The sequence below is a fragment of the Oncorhynchus gorbuscha genome, linkage group LG01 (genome assembly GCF_021184085.1).
Source record: "Oncorhynchus gorbuscha isolate QuinsamMale2020 ecotype Even-year linkage group LG01, OgorEven_v1.0, whole genome shotgun sequence".
NCBI lineage: Eukaryota > Metazoa > Chordata > Actinopteri > Salmoniformes > Salmonidae > Oncorhynchus > Oncorhynchus gorbuscha.
This window is the reverse complement of record NC_060173.1, coordinates 28,245,538-28,265,465: the sequence shown is the minus strand read 5'-3', so window position 1 is coordinate 28,265,465 and position 19,928 is coordinate 28,245,538. Positions and strand designations below refer to the sequence as shown.

General features: G+C 44.8%; 1 protein-coding gene across 2 annotated transcripts in view; it reads right to left on the bottom strand.

The window, feature by feature from the left end:
- The window catches only part of LOC124035722 (tripartite motif-containing protein 44-like), a 106,296-nt gene that overhangs the window by 68,513 nt on the left and 17,855 nt on the right, over nt 1-19,928 (bottom strand). For both annotated transcript variants that reach the window (XM_046349334.1, XM_046349342.1), the window contains exon 3: nt 13,230-13,307. In XM_046349334.1, the coding sequence (XP_046205290.1) occupies nt 13,230-13,307 (78 nt within the window). The remainder of the gene's footprint in view (nt 1-13,229; nt 13,308-19,928) is intronic.

Here is a 19,928-nt window from a genome sequence, read left to right as displayed (position 1 = left end):
GCAGTAAATTAGCTGTAAAACTGCAAGTTTATCTCTGCCCCATGGTAAAATGAGTAGAATTGCATGAAATGTGTTATACCCCTGCAACATTTTCTCTTCGCCCCATGGCAAAATGTGTACTAGAATTGCAGAATACTTCCTTTAAAATTACTATATTTTCTCTACGCCCCAAGGCAAAATTTGTAGAATTGCAAGAAAATAACTAAACATTTTTTCTTCACCTTGAAGAGGGGCCAACAAAATGTTTTGCCACAAGATGGGGGGGGGGTCTCCAAACCAAATCTCGCTTAGGGCCCCCAAAAGCCTAGAGCCAGCCCTGTGTCTGTGCCATGTGGTTGCTACCTGGTTGCAGCCTGGCATGGTGCATCTCCTCCCCAGGCACTCCGCCATGGCTCCAGTCTGCAGATAGAGTCTTCAGAGCCCCTCTGCCATGCCATCTGTTTGGCTTTCAGGGCAATTGAACTGTTTACTGAGACTCCCTGTTAATCCATTTCCCATCTCCCAATGCCGCCGAGCTCTCTTTAGCTATGACTCATTAGAATATGACACCTCCACTAGCAAGCCCCTCACTGGGACGCCTCTGCCTCCAACACAACACATTTGATTTGATTTGACAACGTAGATGGTGAAGCGTTGAGGAGCACCGCACAGCCCCCTGTCAAGGTCCCCTGACACACCCTATGCCCCTCAATGCCCTCACGTCATCTCACTTCCCTCCCACATCTACCGTCCCCTCCAATCATCCTTCCCCTCCCCATAACTGCTCCAGTGGAGCTGTTTCACAGACGTTGCCAAAGCTGGGGGGCATTGGGGAGCAAAGTCTTGTCAGTTATTGGCATCTCTGCACAAGCAATCAGATTCTCCAAATTACTCCCTAACTCAACAAAGAGATGTAACATTTTTGATTTACTTCCTTCATATGGGGGAGTTGAAAAATGTCTATCCTTCATTCTGATTCCAGGTGATCGAATCACAGCAAATTAGAAGTCACAGAACCAGTGTACTGATTCTAGAAGTGACTTTTTCTGTCCCATTTCACCTATTGACGGGTAATTCCATGGCAATGGAATTACGCTTTGGCTCTGATTTTTCACTTCGGCATACATTTTAAACAAAAACCATTGATTTCAAAGTTTAACAAACTATACAACTCTATATGGGTTCCCGAGTGGTGCAGTGGTCTAAGGCACTTAATCTCAGTGCAAGAGGTGTCACTACAGTCCCTGGTTCAAATCCAGGCTGTATCACATCCGGCAATGATTGGGAGTCCCATAGGGCGATGCACAACTGGCCCAGCGTCATCCAGGGTAGGCCGTCATTGTAAATAAGAATTTGTTCTTAACTGACTTGCCTAGTTAAATAAAGGTTCACAAAAAATAAACAAGGACTACCTTGAATAACTTACACAGACAATTTCACAAAAACACAGTTCCTGGAAGAACTGTGCAGATGTAAAGTTTGGCAACAGAATCACCGTAAAATATCCCTCAGTTGTTTTAATGCGAACACGTTTTCCAAAAATGGTTGAAATATACACTACCAGTCAAAAGTTTGGACACACCTACTCATTCCAAGGTTTTTCTTTACTATTTTATACATTGTAGAATAAAAGTGAAGACATCCAAACTATGAAATAACACATATGGAAACATGTAGTAACCAAAAAAGTGTTAAACAAATCAAAATATATTTTATATTTGAGATTCTTCAAAGTCGCCACCCTTTACATTGATGAGAGCTTTGCACACTCTTGGCATTCTCTCAACCAGCTTCATGAGGTAGTCACCTGGAATGCATTTCAATAAACAGGTGTGCCTTGTTACAAGTTAGTTTGTGGAATTTGTTTCCTTCGTAATACATTTGAGCCAATCAGTTGTGTTGTGACAAGGTAGGGGTGGTATACAGAAAATAGCCCTATTTGGTAAAAGACCAAGTCCATATCATGGCAAGAACAGCTCAAATAAGCAGTCCATCATTACTGTAAGATATGAAGGTCAGTCAATTCAGTAAATTTCAAGAACTTTGAAAGTTTCTTCAAGTGCAGCCGCAAAAACCATCAAGCACCATGATGAAACTGGCTCTCATGAGGACCGCCACAAGAAAGAAAAATCCAGAGTTACCTTTGCTACAGAGGATACGTTCATTAGAGTTACTAGCCTCAGAAATTGCAGCCCAAATAAATGCTTCACAGAGTTCAAGTAACAGACACACCTCAACATCAACTGTTCAAATCAAATAAAATAAAAATTCAAATCAACTTTTTTTGTCACATACACATGGTTAGCAGATGTTAATGCGAGTGTAGTGAAATGCTTGTGCTTCTAGTTCCGACAATGCAGTGATAACCAACAAGTAATCTAACTAACAATTCCAAAACTACTGTCTTATACACAGTGTAAGGGGATAAAGAATATGTACATAAGGACATATGAATGAGTGATGGTACAGAGCAGCATACAGTAGATGGTATCGAGTACAGTATATACATATGAGATGAGTATGTAGACAAAGTAAACAAAGTGGCATAGTTAAAAGTGGCTAGTGATACATGTATTACATAAAGATGCTGTACATGATATAGAGTACAGTATATACGTATGCATATGAGATGAATAATGTAGGGTAAGTAACATTATATAAGGTAGCATTGTTTAAAGTGGCTAGTGATATATTTACATCATTTCCCATCAATTCCCATTATTAAAGTGGCTGGAGTTGGGTCAGTGTCAATGACAGTGTGTTGGCAGCAGCCACTCAATGTTAGTGGTGGCTGTTTAACAGTCTGATGGCCTTGAGATAGAAGCTGTTTTTCAGTCTCTCGGTCCCAGCTTTGATGCACCTGTACTGACCTCGCCTTCTGGATGATAGCGGGGTGAACAGGCAGTGGCTCGGGTGGTTGATGTCCTTGATGATCTTTATGGCCTTCCTGTAACATCGGGTAGTGTAGGTGTCCTGGAGGGCAGGTAGTTTGCCCCCGGTGATGCGTTGTGCAGACCTCACTACCCTCTGGAGAGCCTTACGGTTGAGGACGGAGCAGTTGCCGTATCAGGGGGTGATACAGCCCGCCAGGATGCTCTCGATTGTGCATCTGTAGAAGTTTGTGAGTGCTTTTGGTGACAAGCCGAATTTCTTCAGCCCTCCTGAGGTTGGAGAGGCGCTGCTGCGCCTTCTTCACGATGCTGTCTGTGTGGGTGGACCAATTCAGTTTTTCTGTGATGTGTATGCCGAGGAACTTAAAACTTGCTACCCTCTCCACTACTGTTCCATCGATGTGGATAGGGAGGTGTTCCCTCTGCTGTTTCCTGAAGTCCACAATCATCTCCTTAGTTTTGTTGGTATTGAGTGTGAGGTTATTTTCCTGACACCACACTCCGAGGGCCCTCAACTCCTCCCTGTAGGCCGTCTCGTCGTTGTTGGTAATCAAGCCTACCACTGTTGTGTCGTCCACAAACTTCATGATTGAGTTGGAGGCGTGCGTGGCCACGCAGTCGTGGGTGAACAGGGAGTACAAGAGAGGGCTCAGAACGCACCCTTGTGGGGCCCCCGTGTTGAGGATCAGCGGGGAGGAGATGTTGTTGCCTACCCTCACCACCTGGGGGCGGCCCGTCAGGAAGTCCAGTACCCAGTTGCACAGGGCGGGGTCGAGACCCAGGGTCTCGAGCTTGATGACGAGCTTGGAGGGTACTATGGTGTTGAATGCCGAGCTGTAGTCGATGAACAGCATTCTCACATAGGTATTCCTCTTGTCCAGGTGGGTTAGGGCAGTGTGCAGTGTGGTTGAGATTGCATCGTCTGTGGACCTATTTGGGCGGTAAGCAAATTGGAGTGGGTCTAGGGTGTCAGGTAGGGTGGAGGTGATATGGTCCTTGACTAGTCTCTCAAAGCACTTTATGATGACGGAAGTGAGTGCTACGGGCGGTAGTCGTTTAGCTCAGTTACCTTAGCTTTCTTGGGAACAGGAACAATGGTGGCCCTCTTGAAGCATGTGGGAACAGCAGACTGGGATAGGGATTGATTGAATATGTCCGTAAACACACCGGCCAGCTGGTCTGCGCATGCTCTGAGGGCGTGGCTGGGGATGCCGTCTGGGCCTGCAGACTTGCGAGGGTTAACACGTTTAAATGTCTTACTCACCTCGGCTGCAGTGAAGGAGAGACTGCATGTTTTCGTTGCAGGCCGTGTCAGTGGCACTGTATTGTCCTCAAATCGGGCAAAAAAGTTATTTAGTCTGCCTGGGAGCAAGACATCCTGGTCCGTGACTGGGCTGGGTTTCTTCTTGTAGTCCGTGATTGACTGTAAACCCTGCCACATGCCTCTTGTGTCTGAGCCGTTGAATTGAGATTCTACTTTGTCTCTGTACTGACGCTTAGCTTGTTTAATAGCCTTGCGGAGGGAATAGCTGCACTGTTTGTATTCGGTCATGTTGCCAGACATCTTGCCCTGATTAAAAGCAGTGGTTCGCGCTTTCAGTTTCACGCGAATGCTGCCATCAATCCACGGTTTCTGGTTAGGGAATGTTTTTATCGTTGCTATGGGGAGACTGCGTGATTCAGGCCTTCATGGTCGATTTGCTGCAAAGAAGCCCCTACTAAAGGACACCAATAATAAGAAGAGACTTGCTTGGGCCAAGAAACACGAGCAATGGACATTTGACCATTGAAAATCTGTTCTTTGGTCTGATGAGTCCACATTTTAGATTTTTGGTTCCCAACTGCTGTCTTTCTGAGACACAGACACATCTCCGCAAGTGTGGTTCCCATTGTGAGGCAAGCAGGGGGAGGTGTGATGATGTGGGGGTGTTTTTCTGGTGACACGGTCTGTTATTGATTTAGAATTCAAGGCACACTTTACCAGCATGGCTACGACAGCATTCTGCAGTGATATGCCATCCCATATGGTTTGCCCTTAGTGGGACTATCATTTGTTTTTCAACAGGACATTGACCCAACACACATCAAGGCTGTGTAACGGCTATTTGATTAAGAAGGAGAGTGATGGAGTGCTGCATCAGATGACCTGTTCTCCACAATCACCCGGCCTCAACACAATTGAGATGGTTTGGGATGAGTTGGACCGCAGAGTGAAGTAAAAGCAGCCAACAAGTCCTCAGCATATGTGGGAACTCTTTCAAGACTGTTGGAAAACCATTCCAGATGAAGCTGGTTGAGAGAATGCCAAGAGTGTGCAAAGCTGTCATCAAGGCAAAGGGTGGCTACTTTGAAGAATCTAAAATCTAAAATAGATTTTGATTTGTTTAACACATTTTTGGTTACGACATGATTTCATATTTTTTATTTTATAGTTTTGATGTCTTCACTTTTATTCTACAATGTAGAAAATAGTAAAAATAAAGAAACTCTTGAATGGGTAGGTGTATCCAAACCTTTTCTAAACTATTCCAATCTGTAAGTGGGTGAACTTATTTCACCCGTTATTGAGATGGTTGTTCCCATTTAGATGGTTTACGTAGTCTCATATAGTAATCTTCTCTACCTTCACACCCATTCTAACTGAGTTGTGGGTGAAAAAAAGGCACAATTGTTGGCTATACTATCTGTGGCTGGATTCCAATAAGAATGATATACCACTTTGCAAGCCAGAAAAATGTGACTTGCCAATGTGGCCTGCAAACGAGGAGATTCAGACCGGTGTGTTAGGTTCAAACGAGTCTGTTAAAGTATGGTATTGTAAAACAAAGTAATGTATAGTCATAAATAATTACATGTTTATGATAAAATATTGACTTAGGCACTCACTTGTTGAAGGCTACAAGACTGAAAGCCATCAAATGCAACAATCATGTCTCTGTCACTAGCAAACACAGTCGTGGGTGGTACTGGTACCTCTAAAATTCACTCAAAAAGCTCCCTGAGAGATAAATATGGAAATAAGGCTTTACAGCTTAGTGTTAAAACAACAACCCAAAACGAGTTACTAATTCCCTAACACTGAGAAAGTGTAACAGCATAAGCTCTAATGAAGTGTTAAAGGAGAAGTGTTTTCTAAAAAACAAATCTCTATTTGTTACGTAATTGGCATGTTATAGAATGGTCCCTTTTGTATATTGAGATCACGGGGTGCTTTCACACACTTGTAAAATCTATGCTATGGTGTTCTGAAGCTGTTCTGGCAGCTCGTGGACGCTCAACACACTATTAAGACATGTTGGTGCTTCCTTTATTTGGTAGTTACCTGTAGCAGCAGGCATACATGGAGAATGGAGAAGCTGGATAGGGGAATCGGCTTGAGTCGAGCAAAACGGAATATAACATTGCAGATAAAGTATGGAATGACACAATTTAATGTGTACAACATCTAAAGACCTGCATCACTATACTGAGAGCTTTGCTGTTTCTAAAAGTACGTATTTGGGTGTTTTGGGAGCCTTTGTTCATGTTTTTTCAGGACCCCATGCTACATATCAAGGTTTCTCAAAAATGTGAAATCACAAAAAAAGGTTTCTAGACCCTTCCATAACATACCATTTGCATAAAAAATAGAGATCTGGTTGTAGAAAATGTAAACTATTTAAACTATAGTTTAAAACTATTTGAGATGGTCAAATATACTTTCTAAGAAAGTTTTCAAATTTGTTGGTGAAATTCCGATCTCAAATTTGCTGTGTACATGTCATCAATCTGACATGGTAACCCATTTTCTCACCACCTCTACTATCCTCCAGGGCCTCCAGTGAACCCCCATGCCCTCTGCTGCTGGGTCTCTACAACTCCTGCACCAGAGGGGATGGGGCACGCTCCTAGCACTGGCCCTCTGTTTATGGAGCATGGCCCTCTGCCCTTGGACCTCTCTCCCTGGTAGTCCTGATAGTGAGAGGGGAAGCAGCCATGCGTGCTAATCTTAATTTACACTGGAGCAGACTGAGGCCTCCAACTGGGGCCACCGGAGAGAGAGAGAGAGAAGGGTACAGGGCTCAACAAGGGGAGGGGGGGAGGGAAAGAGATAGAGAGGGCACTGGCAAGTGTGTGTGCATTGGGCCACTGTGCCTCTGAGGCTACACGAAGACAGACAACGACTGTTTGGTATCAAAATGTTAAAGACGGAACGGCTCTTTGGTATCAACATGTTACAGAGAAGAGTTGTGATCTGTGTTTGACTAAATATAGCAAATTTCTTAAACATTGGTCATGAGAGAGAGTGCTCTGCACATGACTGCAGAAGTCTATAAAGTGTACACTCCAATGAAATTGACAACGGACTGTGGCTCCTTTGGGGTTGGAGATTCAGAACGTGGTGCTACCAATTAGTACAGATAGAGAATGCTAACAGAGCCAACACTCAGAAATAGACCAAAGCAAAAGTCACAACCAGTTAATCATGTCAATTATAAGAAACAGAAAACATTACCTACTTAGCTCCAAAACAGCTACAGCCTGTATGTGTTTACAATTTTCTTTAACGATCACTTGAACTCATAGTCATGCATACATTTGAAATCTTTAGCATACATATGCCCTAACGGCTACGGAAAATTAGAAAACATCTTGGGCTTGGCCATTAGGGATAGGGATATCCTTGTCAGTAGGGATAGGGATATCGGTAGGTAGGGATATCCTTGTCTCATTGCACACCAGCGACTCCTGTGGTGGGCCGGGCGCAGTGCACGCTTAACAAAGGTTGCCAGGTGCACGGTGTTTCCTCCGACACATTGGTGCGGCTTGCTTCCGGGTTGGATGCGCGCTGTATTAAAAAGCAGTGCGGCTTGGTTGGGTTGTTGTTAATGTAATTTCATAATTCCAATATGTTTTCATTAATTGAATTCACTTAGTCTATTTTATGAGAATTTGTAAGATTCTCATTTGCATAAAATAGACAGAGACCAGTCTTATCAAAATTATGTAATAGTATTTATTCTCGGAGCGCGCTCTCATGTAACCACGAACAACAGTTTATATACAAAATATGACGTCATAGGTTATAAAACGTTTTTCCTCCTATCAACCAGGACCCAACAAAGTTGAAAAGTTTATTCTCACCCACTAGCTCGCTCACTCCAGACACGCACTTATCTATTATCTTCTGGAATCTTCACCTTCATCCATCACTATTTAGAAGACAGTTTTAGATAATGGAAAACCCAGGAAAACACTTTCTGCCTTATCTAAACATCCCAGAGCTAAGTTGAGTCGGTTCAACCAAAGGTTAACCCTTTTTGCTTACTTAAAAACCCACAATTCCAGTCTTCTCCAACCTGGCTGCAATGGTATTTATTTTATTTTACTACCCCCTGCTTCATGCTACACAATCCCTTCCTTATGAATTAATATTATTAATCAGATATAATAAAACAGAGCATAAGTTTCATTAGTTATAGTTCTATTTAAAATGTAGATATTGTTTATAATATAATAATAATAATAATAATAATAATAATATATAATATATATAATATAATATAATAATAATAATAATAATAATTTACTTGTTTAGTCATTATTCATAAAATTCCTAACAGTTGTGTATCGGAGGACGCATGACTTTCAACCTTCGTCTCTCCCGATACTAACAATTGCATACCACAAAATTTGGGGAGAAAAAAAGGGAGTAAATTTCAACAACAAAAAAAAGACAAAATACTTGTATTTTGAAATGTATTTCATTACAATATATGTATTTTAAAATATAGGAATACATTTTCAAGTAGCCGGCCCTAGCAGCAACATCCTCAGTAACGACTACAGAAATGTTTTACTTGCCAGGACTGTGATATGTTGTTGTTTATCAACCTTGGTTGCACTGTAAGTCACTCTGGATAAGAGTGTCTGCTAAATGACCAAAACGTTAAAGTATATGTGAAAATGAACATACCAAAATGAACTACAAAGCACACTAGGTATTATTATTGGCCTTGTTTCAGGGTCATGTTTAGATGAGATACAGCTTAACCTAATTCTCCTAACCTGCTATGTTAATTCTCCTAACCTGCTGCGTAAGTTCCCCTAAATCTGCCAAGAAAAGTACATTTTTACAAAAGTTATATCCCTTCTAGGCAAAACCTTGTTTCAGGGCAGAGCTCATAAGAATAATACTCTGCATGCTTTGCGATTGTCCATTTTTACATACGCATTAAGTCAATTTAGCAGATGCAGCTTACTGATCACTGCACCTGTACACAGCCCATCTGTAAATATCCCACCCAACTACCCCATCCCCATATTGCTTATTAGTTTTTTTGCACCTAAGTATCTCTACTTGCACATCATCATCTGCACATCTATCACTCCAGAGTTAATGCTAAATTGTAATTATTTCACCACTATGGCCTATTTATTGCCTTCTACATTTGCACACACTTGTATATAGATTTTTCTATTGTGTTATTGACTGTACATTTGTTTATCCCATGTGTAACTCTGTGCGGTTGTTTTTGTCACACTGCTTTACTTTATCTAGGCCAGGTGGCAGTTGTAAATGAGAACTTCTTCTCAACTGGCCTACCTGGTAAAGTAAAGGTGAAATAAAATCAAACTAAAAAATAACACAACATCGTGCCATCAGACTTCTGATACCAATGCAAAGTGAAAGGGGGCCAAAAAATGGTGAACCACTATAAAACCAGGGGGGATAGAAAAGTATTAGTTATTTTGAAAATACTAATTATTAAAGTATCTTGTTACAAAATACATTAGAGTGTAGTTCAGCCCAGCGTAATACAAATTCTATAATACTCAGAAGTAACTGAAATGAAATGCATATTTAAAATACAAACTGCGCATCTCTGTGTACACTTGTTATGAAACTTTCTGTGAAGGTCATTTCCTCCCATATAGGTCCTGCTGGTGCTCATCCCCAGGCCCAGGGTCTGTGTAATGTTTTTAAAAGGGCTAAAAAGCATTAATGGAACATTACAAGCAAATGACTTTGAACGGTCAGTCCCTCCCTCTGGCAACAATGGCCCCACTCCAAATTAACACTTTTCCAGGGAGATCCAAAGCTCCATTCTGCGCTCTCGCTCTCTCCGTTATCGGCGTTTCTCTGCCAGCAATCAAATTTTCCAAATTCTCCACTAACTCAACAGAGGAGAGGTAACATGTTTTATTTACCTTCAGTGGCGGTTATTCATGGATGCCAAGGAAAGCCAGACTTCCCCAAACAATTGACTGTGTTTCATAATTTTCTTTCAATTCACAAGTGGCTGAATGTATCTCACTGTAGAAAGCATCCAAGCAAGCGAGAAATTGCCACTCTCTGTATGTGTAAATCATCTATCTGATGCTGTCTGGTCAAAAGTAATATGACATTGTTGCCACCCATCGCATTGAATGCAAGGGAAGCCAGCGAGCACTTTGCCTCCCTTGATTAAAAAAAGTATAAATAGCAAATCAGCGTTGAGCTAAACTAAGTGAGCTCAACTGTGAATGGTCCTGGCGAACCCCAAAAAAAGTGTCAAGGGAAGCAAGTTTGGATTTGGCTTCACTCCAATCACATCACATTGAGTGCAAAGAAAAATCTGATACTGATCCAACCATAAATTCTTAAATTGTGCACCTGGCATGAGAGGGTGGTAAAAAATGTAGCTAGATGAAATAGGCTAATGTTTACTAACTGGCCTGGCGCATTGTTGTCCATGAAAGAAATGTAGGTTTGCGAGCAAGAATTTTAGCCAGGTAGCCTAGGACAACAAAAAATAAAAGTGTGTACTGTATGACAGAGTCATAGACCGTTTTGTCAACATGAACGAGCGGAGGATGGCATTGTCGTTTCTATACAAGTAGGGTGAGTCAACATGTTTTTCCACCACACACACACACACACACACACACACACACACACACACACACACACACACACACACACACACACACACACACACACACACACACACACACACACACACACACACACACACACACACACACACACACACACACACACACACACACACACACACACACACACACACACACACACACAGAAATCAGAACCATGGACAGCCACATCATAGTTAGCTTACATTGATTGGACAAGATCGTTTTTGGTATCTTTTAGGTGATTTAATGATTGTGAAGTTGAAAATGGGGCTGGCATAGTCAAGGCAGCTCCTGTTTTCTTTGCGACTTGCGGTAACGTCCCGTTGGTTCTAACAATAGTTGTTTAGTAGTCCGGAAATGTCAGAAACATTAACTTGCTTGACCATGCTGTCGGTCATGTAACTGTTTGTTACATTGACAGAGGTTACTCTAAGGTTTTGTGATGAAACAAAGGCGTGGTTGAATTTATTCTGCCACTGTGTCTTCTTATTGTCTTGGCGTTAGGCCTATATATCACGGTCGCAAGGCATACGAACTAACAGGATATAGAGCAAACAAGGCAATTATCACAACACATAGGTTGTAGATTGGCTTTTTTTCTGGCTTGGCTCCCCAGTAATTTTACTCACGCACTACTGCTGTTTACTTTCACCCTTTTTTACTCTAAAGTAATGTAAAAATGGGGAAAGCAAGGGAGGGAAAGAGAGGGCCTGTGGCATTCTAACGGCAGGAGTTTCAATGCCCTGCGCCTTTCACGGTTGGAAAGGAAAGTCAGGTACATTGAGCTCCTGGGCAAGGATATACATACGGTAATTAAATTAAAATGCTGTGAAAGGAGAGAGAGAAGGACAAAGGGAGGGAGAGGCAGAGAGAGAGAGAGAAAGACTGAAAGAGCAGGAGAAAGAAAGAAATAGGCCAACAGTTTAGTTTTTCCCATGCATTTCTGTCTGTTCCTCACATCCCTGTGACAGCTTTAATGTGTACTTTTCTAGATTTTCTGAAGCAGGGAAAAGGGATGGAGCAGAAAGGTGTGTTTGTGTGTGTTCGGTGCTCCTAATATGGGCCATGTCTGAAGCGAGTGAGCGAGAAGCAGCCAGCAGCACCACCCCAGCAGGCATTGTGCCACTGACTGCATTATGCAGAGGAAACAGTAAATAAAATATGAGACAGAGGTAAATATGCTGACTACCTGCTGCCTTGATCCCCCCGGTTAACACACTGTTTGTTACCTGCTCTCAGAGACAGACGCATAGACACACACGCAAGCACGCGCGCGCAAGAAGAAGCTGTGACATTTGAGAGCGTGGAGAGGACACAGGAACAAATCCACCTAATGGTTCCTGACAGGTCAGCCTGTGAATAAGGAGGGAAGTGGATTTTCCTGAACACGCCACACCTCTCTGGTGATAGTACAGAAGACAAAAGGTCCAGGAAGGCCTGGGGGCAGCGGGAAGGCCTGGGGGCAGCGTTGATATTTCAGTATGATAAATTGCCGGGGCTAGGGCTGCCCATAAGAGTATTACCTTTTCAAAGGGTGTTCAAATGAACCTGCTAGATTATGGTGCATAGCTGCAGGTCAGCTCTCAGTGGGAGACAGAGTTATGTAACGTCACAGCAGAGCGTTAGGCCTGCAGGGTTCGCTGGGAGGCCAGGTACAACACTGTCTATTGTAAATAAATTAGACCTGGCTGGTTAGCACTGACCTAACTCCCAGACCTGCACGCACGCACACCATTTGATTTCCAGTGACTGTGTCCCCACACTAACCTATCTGGGCAGGAATTACAGCTGTCCTTTCAAAGTTCGATCTGGAATAGTGAAAGTCTATTTCAGTTGTTGTGTGTTTTAAATTGGTCTACCTGAGGTAGCTTGAGGGAGCTGAGAGGGATAACAACTTTCTACTAATATCACTCTATTAACAGGACCCCTGCCAAATAACCTACTCCATGTCAAACAAGCATGTTCAATAACTTCACTAAACAATAAACTACCTAGAGGGAGACCTACAGTCACTAGCACTGTATGAAAGCAATCCAGGAGCCTGTACTATGTCTCAGCAGTAAACAAGGATGTTGTGACGATATCTTGTCTATAGTCCTGCTCAACAGAGCCATGTATGGGTGTCTGGGAGGAGATGAAGACAGATTTAGGTGGTGATGTCATAAATCTCTAGGTTCTTAGACAGGGAGCCAAATGGAAGCCCTCCCAGTGAAAGGAACACAGTGGATAGATGGGAATAATTGGCTCCCATGTATACCCCCTCTGTCTCATTTAGGATGTCATCTCTGTGTAATCCATCTTAAGCTCACAATATGTCATACTGCCACTGACGGGATTCGTTGTTATAGAATTTGAAGGAAAAGAATCATCATCAGACGTTCTCATTCAAAGCAATGTTCCGAGGTAGAAACACCATCGGCCATATTGGAATGTTAGTTGTAACAGTTTTGTTGTACTGACCTCAGGGTTGGTCCACTTGGTCTTGATGTGGTCAGCCATGTTCTGTGTGCAGCCCAGCAGGTCGTAACCCTCCCTGCTCTGGAGGAGAAAAAAGACACCACAGAGACACAGTAAAACCATTTGATTCATGACTCATGACTAATTGGTACTACAATGATAATGTGTTAATTCAATATATATATATACTGCTCAAAAAAATAAAGGGAACACTTAAACAACACAATGTAACTCCAAGTCAATCACACTTCTGTGAAATCAAACTGTCCACTTAGGAAGCAACACTGATTGACAATAAATTTCACATTTTTTTTTATTTCACCTTTATTTAACCAGGTAGGCTAGTTGAGAACAAGTTCTCATTTGCAACTGCGACCTGGCCAAGATAAAGCATAGCAGTGTGAACAGTCAACACAGAGTTACACATGGAGTAACCTGTCTCTTCCCTCTGCTCAAACCTTCTCCAACCTTCTCCAACCTATCTCCTGATTCTGCCTCCTCAACCCTCCTCTCCTCCCTCTCTGCATCCTTTGACTCTCTATGTCCCCTATCCTCCAGGCCGGCTCGGTCCCTCCCCTCCCGCTCCGTGGCTCGATGACTCATTGCGAGCTCACAGAACAGGGCTCCTGGCAGCCGAGCGGAAATGGAGGAAAACTCGCCTCCCTGCGGACCTGGCATCCTTTCACTCCCTCCTCTCTACATTTTCCTCCTCTGTCTCTGCTGCTAAAGCCACTTTCTACCACTCTAAATTCCAAGCATCTGCCTCTAACCCTAGGAAGCTCTTTGCCACCTTCTCCTCCCTCCTGAATCCCCCCCCTCCTCCCTCTCTGCAGATGACTTCGTCAACCATTTTGAAAAGAAGGTCGACGACATCCGATCCTCGTTTGCTAAGTCAAACGACACCGCTGGTTCTGCTCACACTGCCCTACCCTGTGCTCTGACCTCTTTCTCCCCTCTCTCTCCAGATGAAATCTCGCATCTTGTGACGGCCGGCCGCCCAACAACCTGCCCGCTTGACCCTATCCCCTCCTCTCTTCTCCAGACCATTTCCGGAGACCTTCTCCCTTACCTCATGCATTGAACGGTTGTTAATCATCGCTCATCAACTCATCACTGACCGCTGGCTACGTCCCTTCCGTCTTCAAGAGAGCGAGAGTTGCACCCCTTCTGAAAAAACCTACACTCGATCCCTCCGATGTCAACAATTACAGACCAGTATCCCTTCTTTCTTTTCTCTCCAAAACTCTTGAACGTGCCGTCCTTGGCCAGCTCTCCCGCTATCTCTCTCTGAATGACCTTCTTGATCCAAATCAGTCAGGTTTCAAGACTAGTCATTCAACTGAGACTGCTCTCCTCTGCATCACGGAGGCGCTCCGCACTGCTAAAGCTAACTCTCTCTCCTCTGCTCTCATCCTTCTAGATCTATCGGCTGCCTTCGATACTGTGAACCATCAGATCCTCCTCTCCACCCTCTCCGAGTTGGGCATCTCCGGAGCGGCCCACGCTTGGATTGCGTCCTACCTGACAGGTCGCTCCTACCAGGTGGCATGGCGAGAATCTGTCTCCTCACCACGCGCTCTCACCACTGGCGTCCCCATTTTTTCAGGGTTTAAATGATGTTCTGAGAGACATGCTGAACATTTTTGTTTTTGTCTATCTTGACGATATCCTGATTTTTTCTCCGTCACTCCAGGGCTACAAGTTGCTGCCCCCTCTCACAGCTCTTACTTCTGTCAAGACGTGTTTTATGGTCCGGTTCCGCCTTGGAGCTTTTGATCTTCTAAAAGAACGTTTTACGTCCGCTCCTATCCTCGTTAGACGTCACTAGACAATTCATTGTCGAGGTTGACGCTTCAGAGGTAGGCTGTTCTAGGCCCTCTCCTATTCTCGCTATACACCAAGTCACTTGGCTCTGTCATAACCTCACATGGTCTCTCCTATCATTGCTATGCAGACGACACACAATTAATCTTCTCCTTTCCCCCTTCTGATGACCAGGTGGCGAATCGCATCTCTGCATGTCTGGCAGACATATCAGTGTGGATGACGGATCACCACCTCAAGCTGAACCTCGGCAAGACGGAGCTGCTCTTCCTCCCGGGGAAGGACTGCCCGTTCCATGATCTCGCCATCACGGTTGACAACTCCATTGTGTCCTCCTCCCAGAGCGCTAAGAACCTTGGCGTGATCCTGGACAACACCCTGTCGTTCTCAACCAACATCAAGGCGGTGGCCCGTTCCTGTAGGTTCATGCTCTACAACATCCGCAGAGTACGACCCTGCCTCACACCGGAAGCGGTGCAGGTCCTAATCCAGGCACTTGTCATCTCCCGTCTGGATTACTGCAACTCGCTGTTGGCTGGGCTCCCTGCCTGTGCCATTAAACTGTGCCCTTCAACTCATCCAGAACGCCGCAGCCCATCTGGTCTTCAACCTTCCCAAGTTCTCTCACGTCACCCCGCTCCTCCGTTCTCTCGACTGGCTTCCAGTTGAAGCTCGCATCCGCTACAAGACCATGGTGCTTGCCTACGGAGCTGTGAGGGGAACGGCATCTCAGTACCTCCAGGCTCTGATCAGGCCCTACACTCAAACAAGGGCACTGCGTTCATCCACCTCTGACCTGCTCGCCTCCCTACCACTGAGGAAGTACAGCTCCCGCTCAGCCCAGTCAAAACTGTTCGCTGCTCTGGCCCCCCAATGGTGGAACAAACTCCCTCATGACGCCAGGACAGCAGAGTCAATCACCACCTTCCGTAGACACCTGAAACCCCACCTCTTTAAGGAATACCTAGGATAGGATAAGTATCCCCCTTTAAGATTTAGATGCACTATTGTAAAGTGACAGTTCCACTCGATGTCATAAGGTGAATGCACCAATTTGTAAGTCGCTCTGGATAAGAGCGTCTGCTAAATGACTTAAATGTAAATGTAAATGAGTAAACAATTAACAAGTCAATAACACAGTAGAAAAAAGGGGAGTCTATATACAATGTGTGCAAAAGGCATGAGGAGGTAGGCGAATAATTACAATTTTGCAGATTAACACTGGAGTGAGAAATGATCAGATGGTCATGTACAGGTAGAGATATTGGTGTGCAAAAAAGAGGAAAAGTAAATAAATAAAAACAGTGTGGGGATGAGGTAGGTGAAAATGGGTGGGCTATTTACCAATAGACTATGTACAGCTGCAGCGATCGGTTAGCTGCTCAGATAGCTGATGTTTGAAGTTGGTGAGGGAGATGAAAGTCTCCAACTTCAGCGATTTTTGCAATTCGTTCCAGTCACAGGCAGCAGAGTACTGGAACGAAAGGCGGCCAAATGAGGTGTTGGCTTTAGGGATGATCAGTGAGATACACCTGCTGGAGCGCGTGCTACGGATGGGTGTTGCCATCGTGACCAGTGAACTGAGATAAGGCGGAGCTTTACCTAGCATGGACTTGTAGATGACCTGGAGCCAGTGGGTCTGGCGACGAATATGTAGCGAGGGCCAGCCGACTAGAGCATACAAGTCACAGTGGTGGGTGGTATAAGGTGCTTTAGTGACAAAACGGATGGCACTGTGATAAACTGCATCCAGTTTGCTGAGTAGAGTGTTGGAAGCAATTTTGTAGATGACATCGCCGAAGTCGAGGATCGGTAGGATAGTCAGTTTTACTAGGGTAAGCTTGGCGGCGTGAGTGAAGGAGGCTTTGTTGTGGAATAGAAAGCCGATTCTTGATTTGATTTTCGATTGGAGATGTTTGATATGAGTCTGGAAGGAGTTTGCAGTCTAGCCAGACACCTAGGTACTTATAGATGTCCACATATTCAAGGTCGGAACCATCCAGGGTGGTGATGCTAGTCGGGCATGCGGGTGCAGGCAGCGATCGGTTGAAAAGCATGCATTTGATTTTACTAGCGTTTAAGGTCAGTTGGAGGCCACGGAAGGAGTGTTGTATGGCATTGAAGCTCGTTTGGAGGTTAGAAAGCACAGTGTCCAATGACGGGCCGAAAGTATATAGAATGGTATCGTCTGCATAGAGGTGGATCAGGGAATCGCCCGCAGCAAGAGCAACATCATTGATATATACCGAGAAAAGAGTCGGCCCGTGAATTGAGCCCTGTGGCACCCCCATAGAGACTGCCAGAGGACCGGACAGCATGCCCTCCGATTTGACACACTGAACTCTGTCTGCAAAGTAATTGGTGAACCAGGCAAGGCAGTCATCCGAAGAACCGAGGCTACTGAGTCTGCCGATAAGAATATGGTGATTGACAGAGTCGAAAGCCTTGGCAAGGTCGATGAAGATGGCTGCACAGTACTGTCTTTTATCGATGGCGGTTATGATATCGTTTAGTACCTTGAGTGTGGCTGAGGTGCACCCGTGACCGGCTCGAAAACCAGATTGCACAGCGGAGAAGGTGCGGTGGGATTCGAGATGGTCAGTGACCGGTTTGTTGACTTGGCTTTCGAAGACCTTAGATAGGCAGGGCAGGATGGATATAGGTCTGTAACAGTTTGGGTCTAGGGTGTCTCCCCCTTTGAAGAGGGAGATGACTGCGGTAGCTTTCCAATCCTTTGGGATCTCAGACGATATGAAAGAGAGGTTGAACAGGCTGGTAATAGGGGTTGCGACAATGGCGGCGGATAGTTTCAGAAATAGAGGGTCCAGATTGTCAAGCCCAGCTGATTTATACGGGTCCAGGTTTTGCAGCTCTTTCAGAACATCTGCTATCTGGATTTGGGTAAAGGAGAACCTGGAGAGGCTTGGGCGAGGAGCTGCGGGGGGGGCGGAGCTGTTGGCCGAGGTTGGAGTAGCCAGTCGGAAGGCATGGCCAGCCGATGAGAAATGCTTGTTGAAGTTTTCGATAATCATGGATTTATCGGTGGTGACTGTGTTACCTAGCCTCAGTGCAGTGGGCAGCTGGGAGGAGGTGCTCTTGTTCTCCATGGACTTCACAGTGTCTCAGAACTTTTTGGAGTTGGAGCTACAGAATGCAAACTTCTGCCTGAAGAAGCTGGTCTTAGCTTTCCTGACTGACTGCGTGTATTGGTTCCTGACTTCGCTTAACAGTTGCATATCGCGGGGACTATTCGATGCTATTGCAGTCCGCCACAGGATGTTTTTGTGCTGGTCGAGGGCAGTCAGGTCTGGAGTGAACCAAGGGCTGTATCTGTTCTTACTTCTGCATTTTTTGAACGGCGCATGCTTATCTAAAATGGTGAGGAAGTTACTTTTAAAGAATGACCAGGCATCCTCAACTGACGGGATGAGGTCAATGTCCTTCCAGGATACCCGGGCCAGGTCGATTAGAAAGGCCTGCTCACAGAAGTGTTTTGGGGAGCGTTTGACAGTGATGAGGGGTGGTTGTTTGACTGCGACTCCGTAGCGGATACAGGCAATGAGGCAGTGATCGCTGAGATCCTGGTTGAAGACAGCAGAGGTGTATTTGGAGGGCCAGTTGGTCAGGATGACGTCTATGAGGGTGCCCTTGCTTACAGAGTTGTGGTTGTACCTGGTGGGTTCCTTTATGATTTGTGTGAGATTGAGGGCATCTAGCTTAGATTGTAGGACTGCCGGGGTGTTAAGCATATCCCAGTTTAGGTCACCTAACAGAACAAACTCTCAAGCTAGATGGGGGGCGATCAATTCACAAATGGTGTCCAGGGCACAGCTGGGAGCTGAGGGGGTCGGTAGCAGGCGGCAACAGTGAGAGACTTATTTCTGGAGAGAGTGATTTTCAAAATTAGTAGTTTGAACTGTTTAAGTATGGACCTGGAAAGTATGACATTACTTTGCAGGCTATCTCTGCAGTAGACTGCAACTCCTCCCCCTTTAGCAGTTCTATCTTGACGGAAGATGTTATAGTTGGGTATGGAAATCTCTGAATTTTTGATGGCCTTCCTGAGCCAGGATTCAGACACGGCAAGGACATCAGGGTTAGCAGAGTGTGCTAAAGCAGTGAGTAAAACAAACTTAGGGAGGAGGCTTCTGATGTTGACATGCATGAAACCAAGGCTTTTTCGATCACAGAAGTCTACGAATGAGGGTGCCTGGGGACTTGCAGGGCCTGGGTTTACCTCCACATCACCCGCGGAACAGAGAAGGAGTGGTATGAGGGTGCGGCTAAAGGCTATCAAAACTGGTCGCCTAGAGCGTTGGGGACAGAGAATAAGAGGAGCAGGTTTCTGGGCATGGTTGAATATATTCAGGGTATAATGCGCAGACAGGGGTATGGTGGGGTGCGGGTACAGCGGAGGTAAGCCCAGGCACTGGGTGATGATGAGAGAGGTTGTATCTCAGGACATGCTGGTTGTAATGGGTGAGGTCACCGCATGTGTGGGAGGTGGGACAAAGGAGGTATAAGGGGTATAAAGAGTGGAACTAGGGGCTCCATTGTGAACTAAAACAATGATAACTAACCTGAACAACAATATACAAGGCATATTGACATTTGAGAGAGACATACAGCGAGGCATACAGTAATCACAGGTGTTGAATTGGGAAAGCTAGCTAAAACAGTAGGTGTAAGCACAGGTGCTCTGGCCCGGGCTAGCTTCAAGCTAAGTGGGTGGAAACGCTAGCCAGGAGTAATCATCCGGGGTTGCGGTTTAGCTAGATAGCTAGTTGTGAAGATCCTGCTGAAAAATGTTCCGTTTGCGTTGGGAATCCGGGGATAAAAAATAAATAGGTCCGTTATGCTCTGGTTAGTGTCACGTTG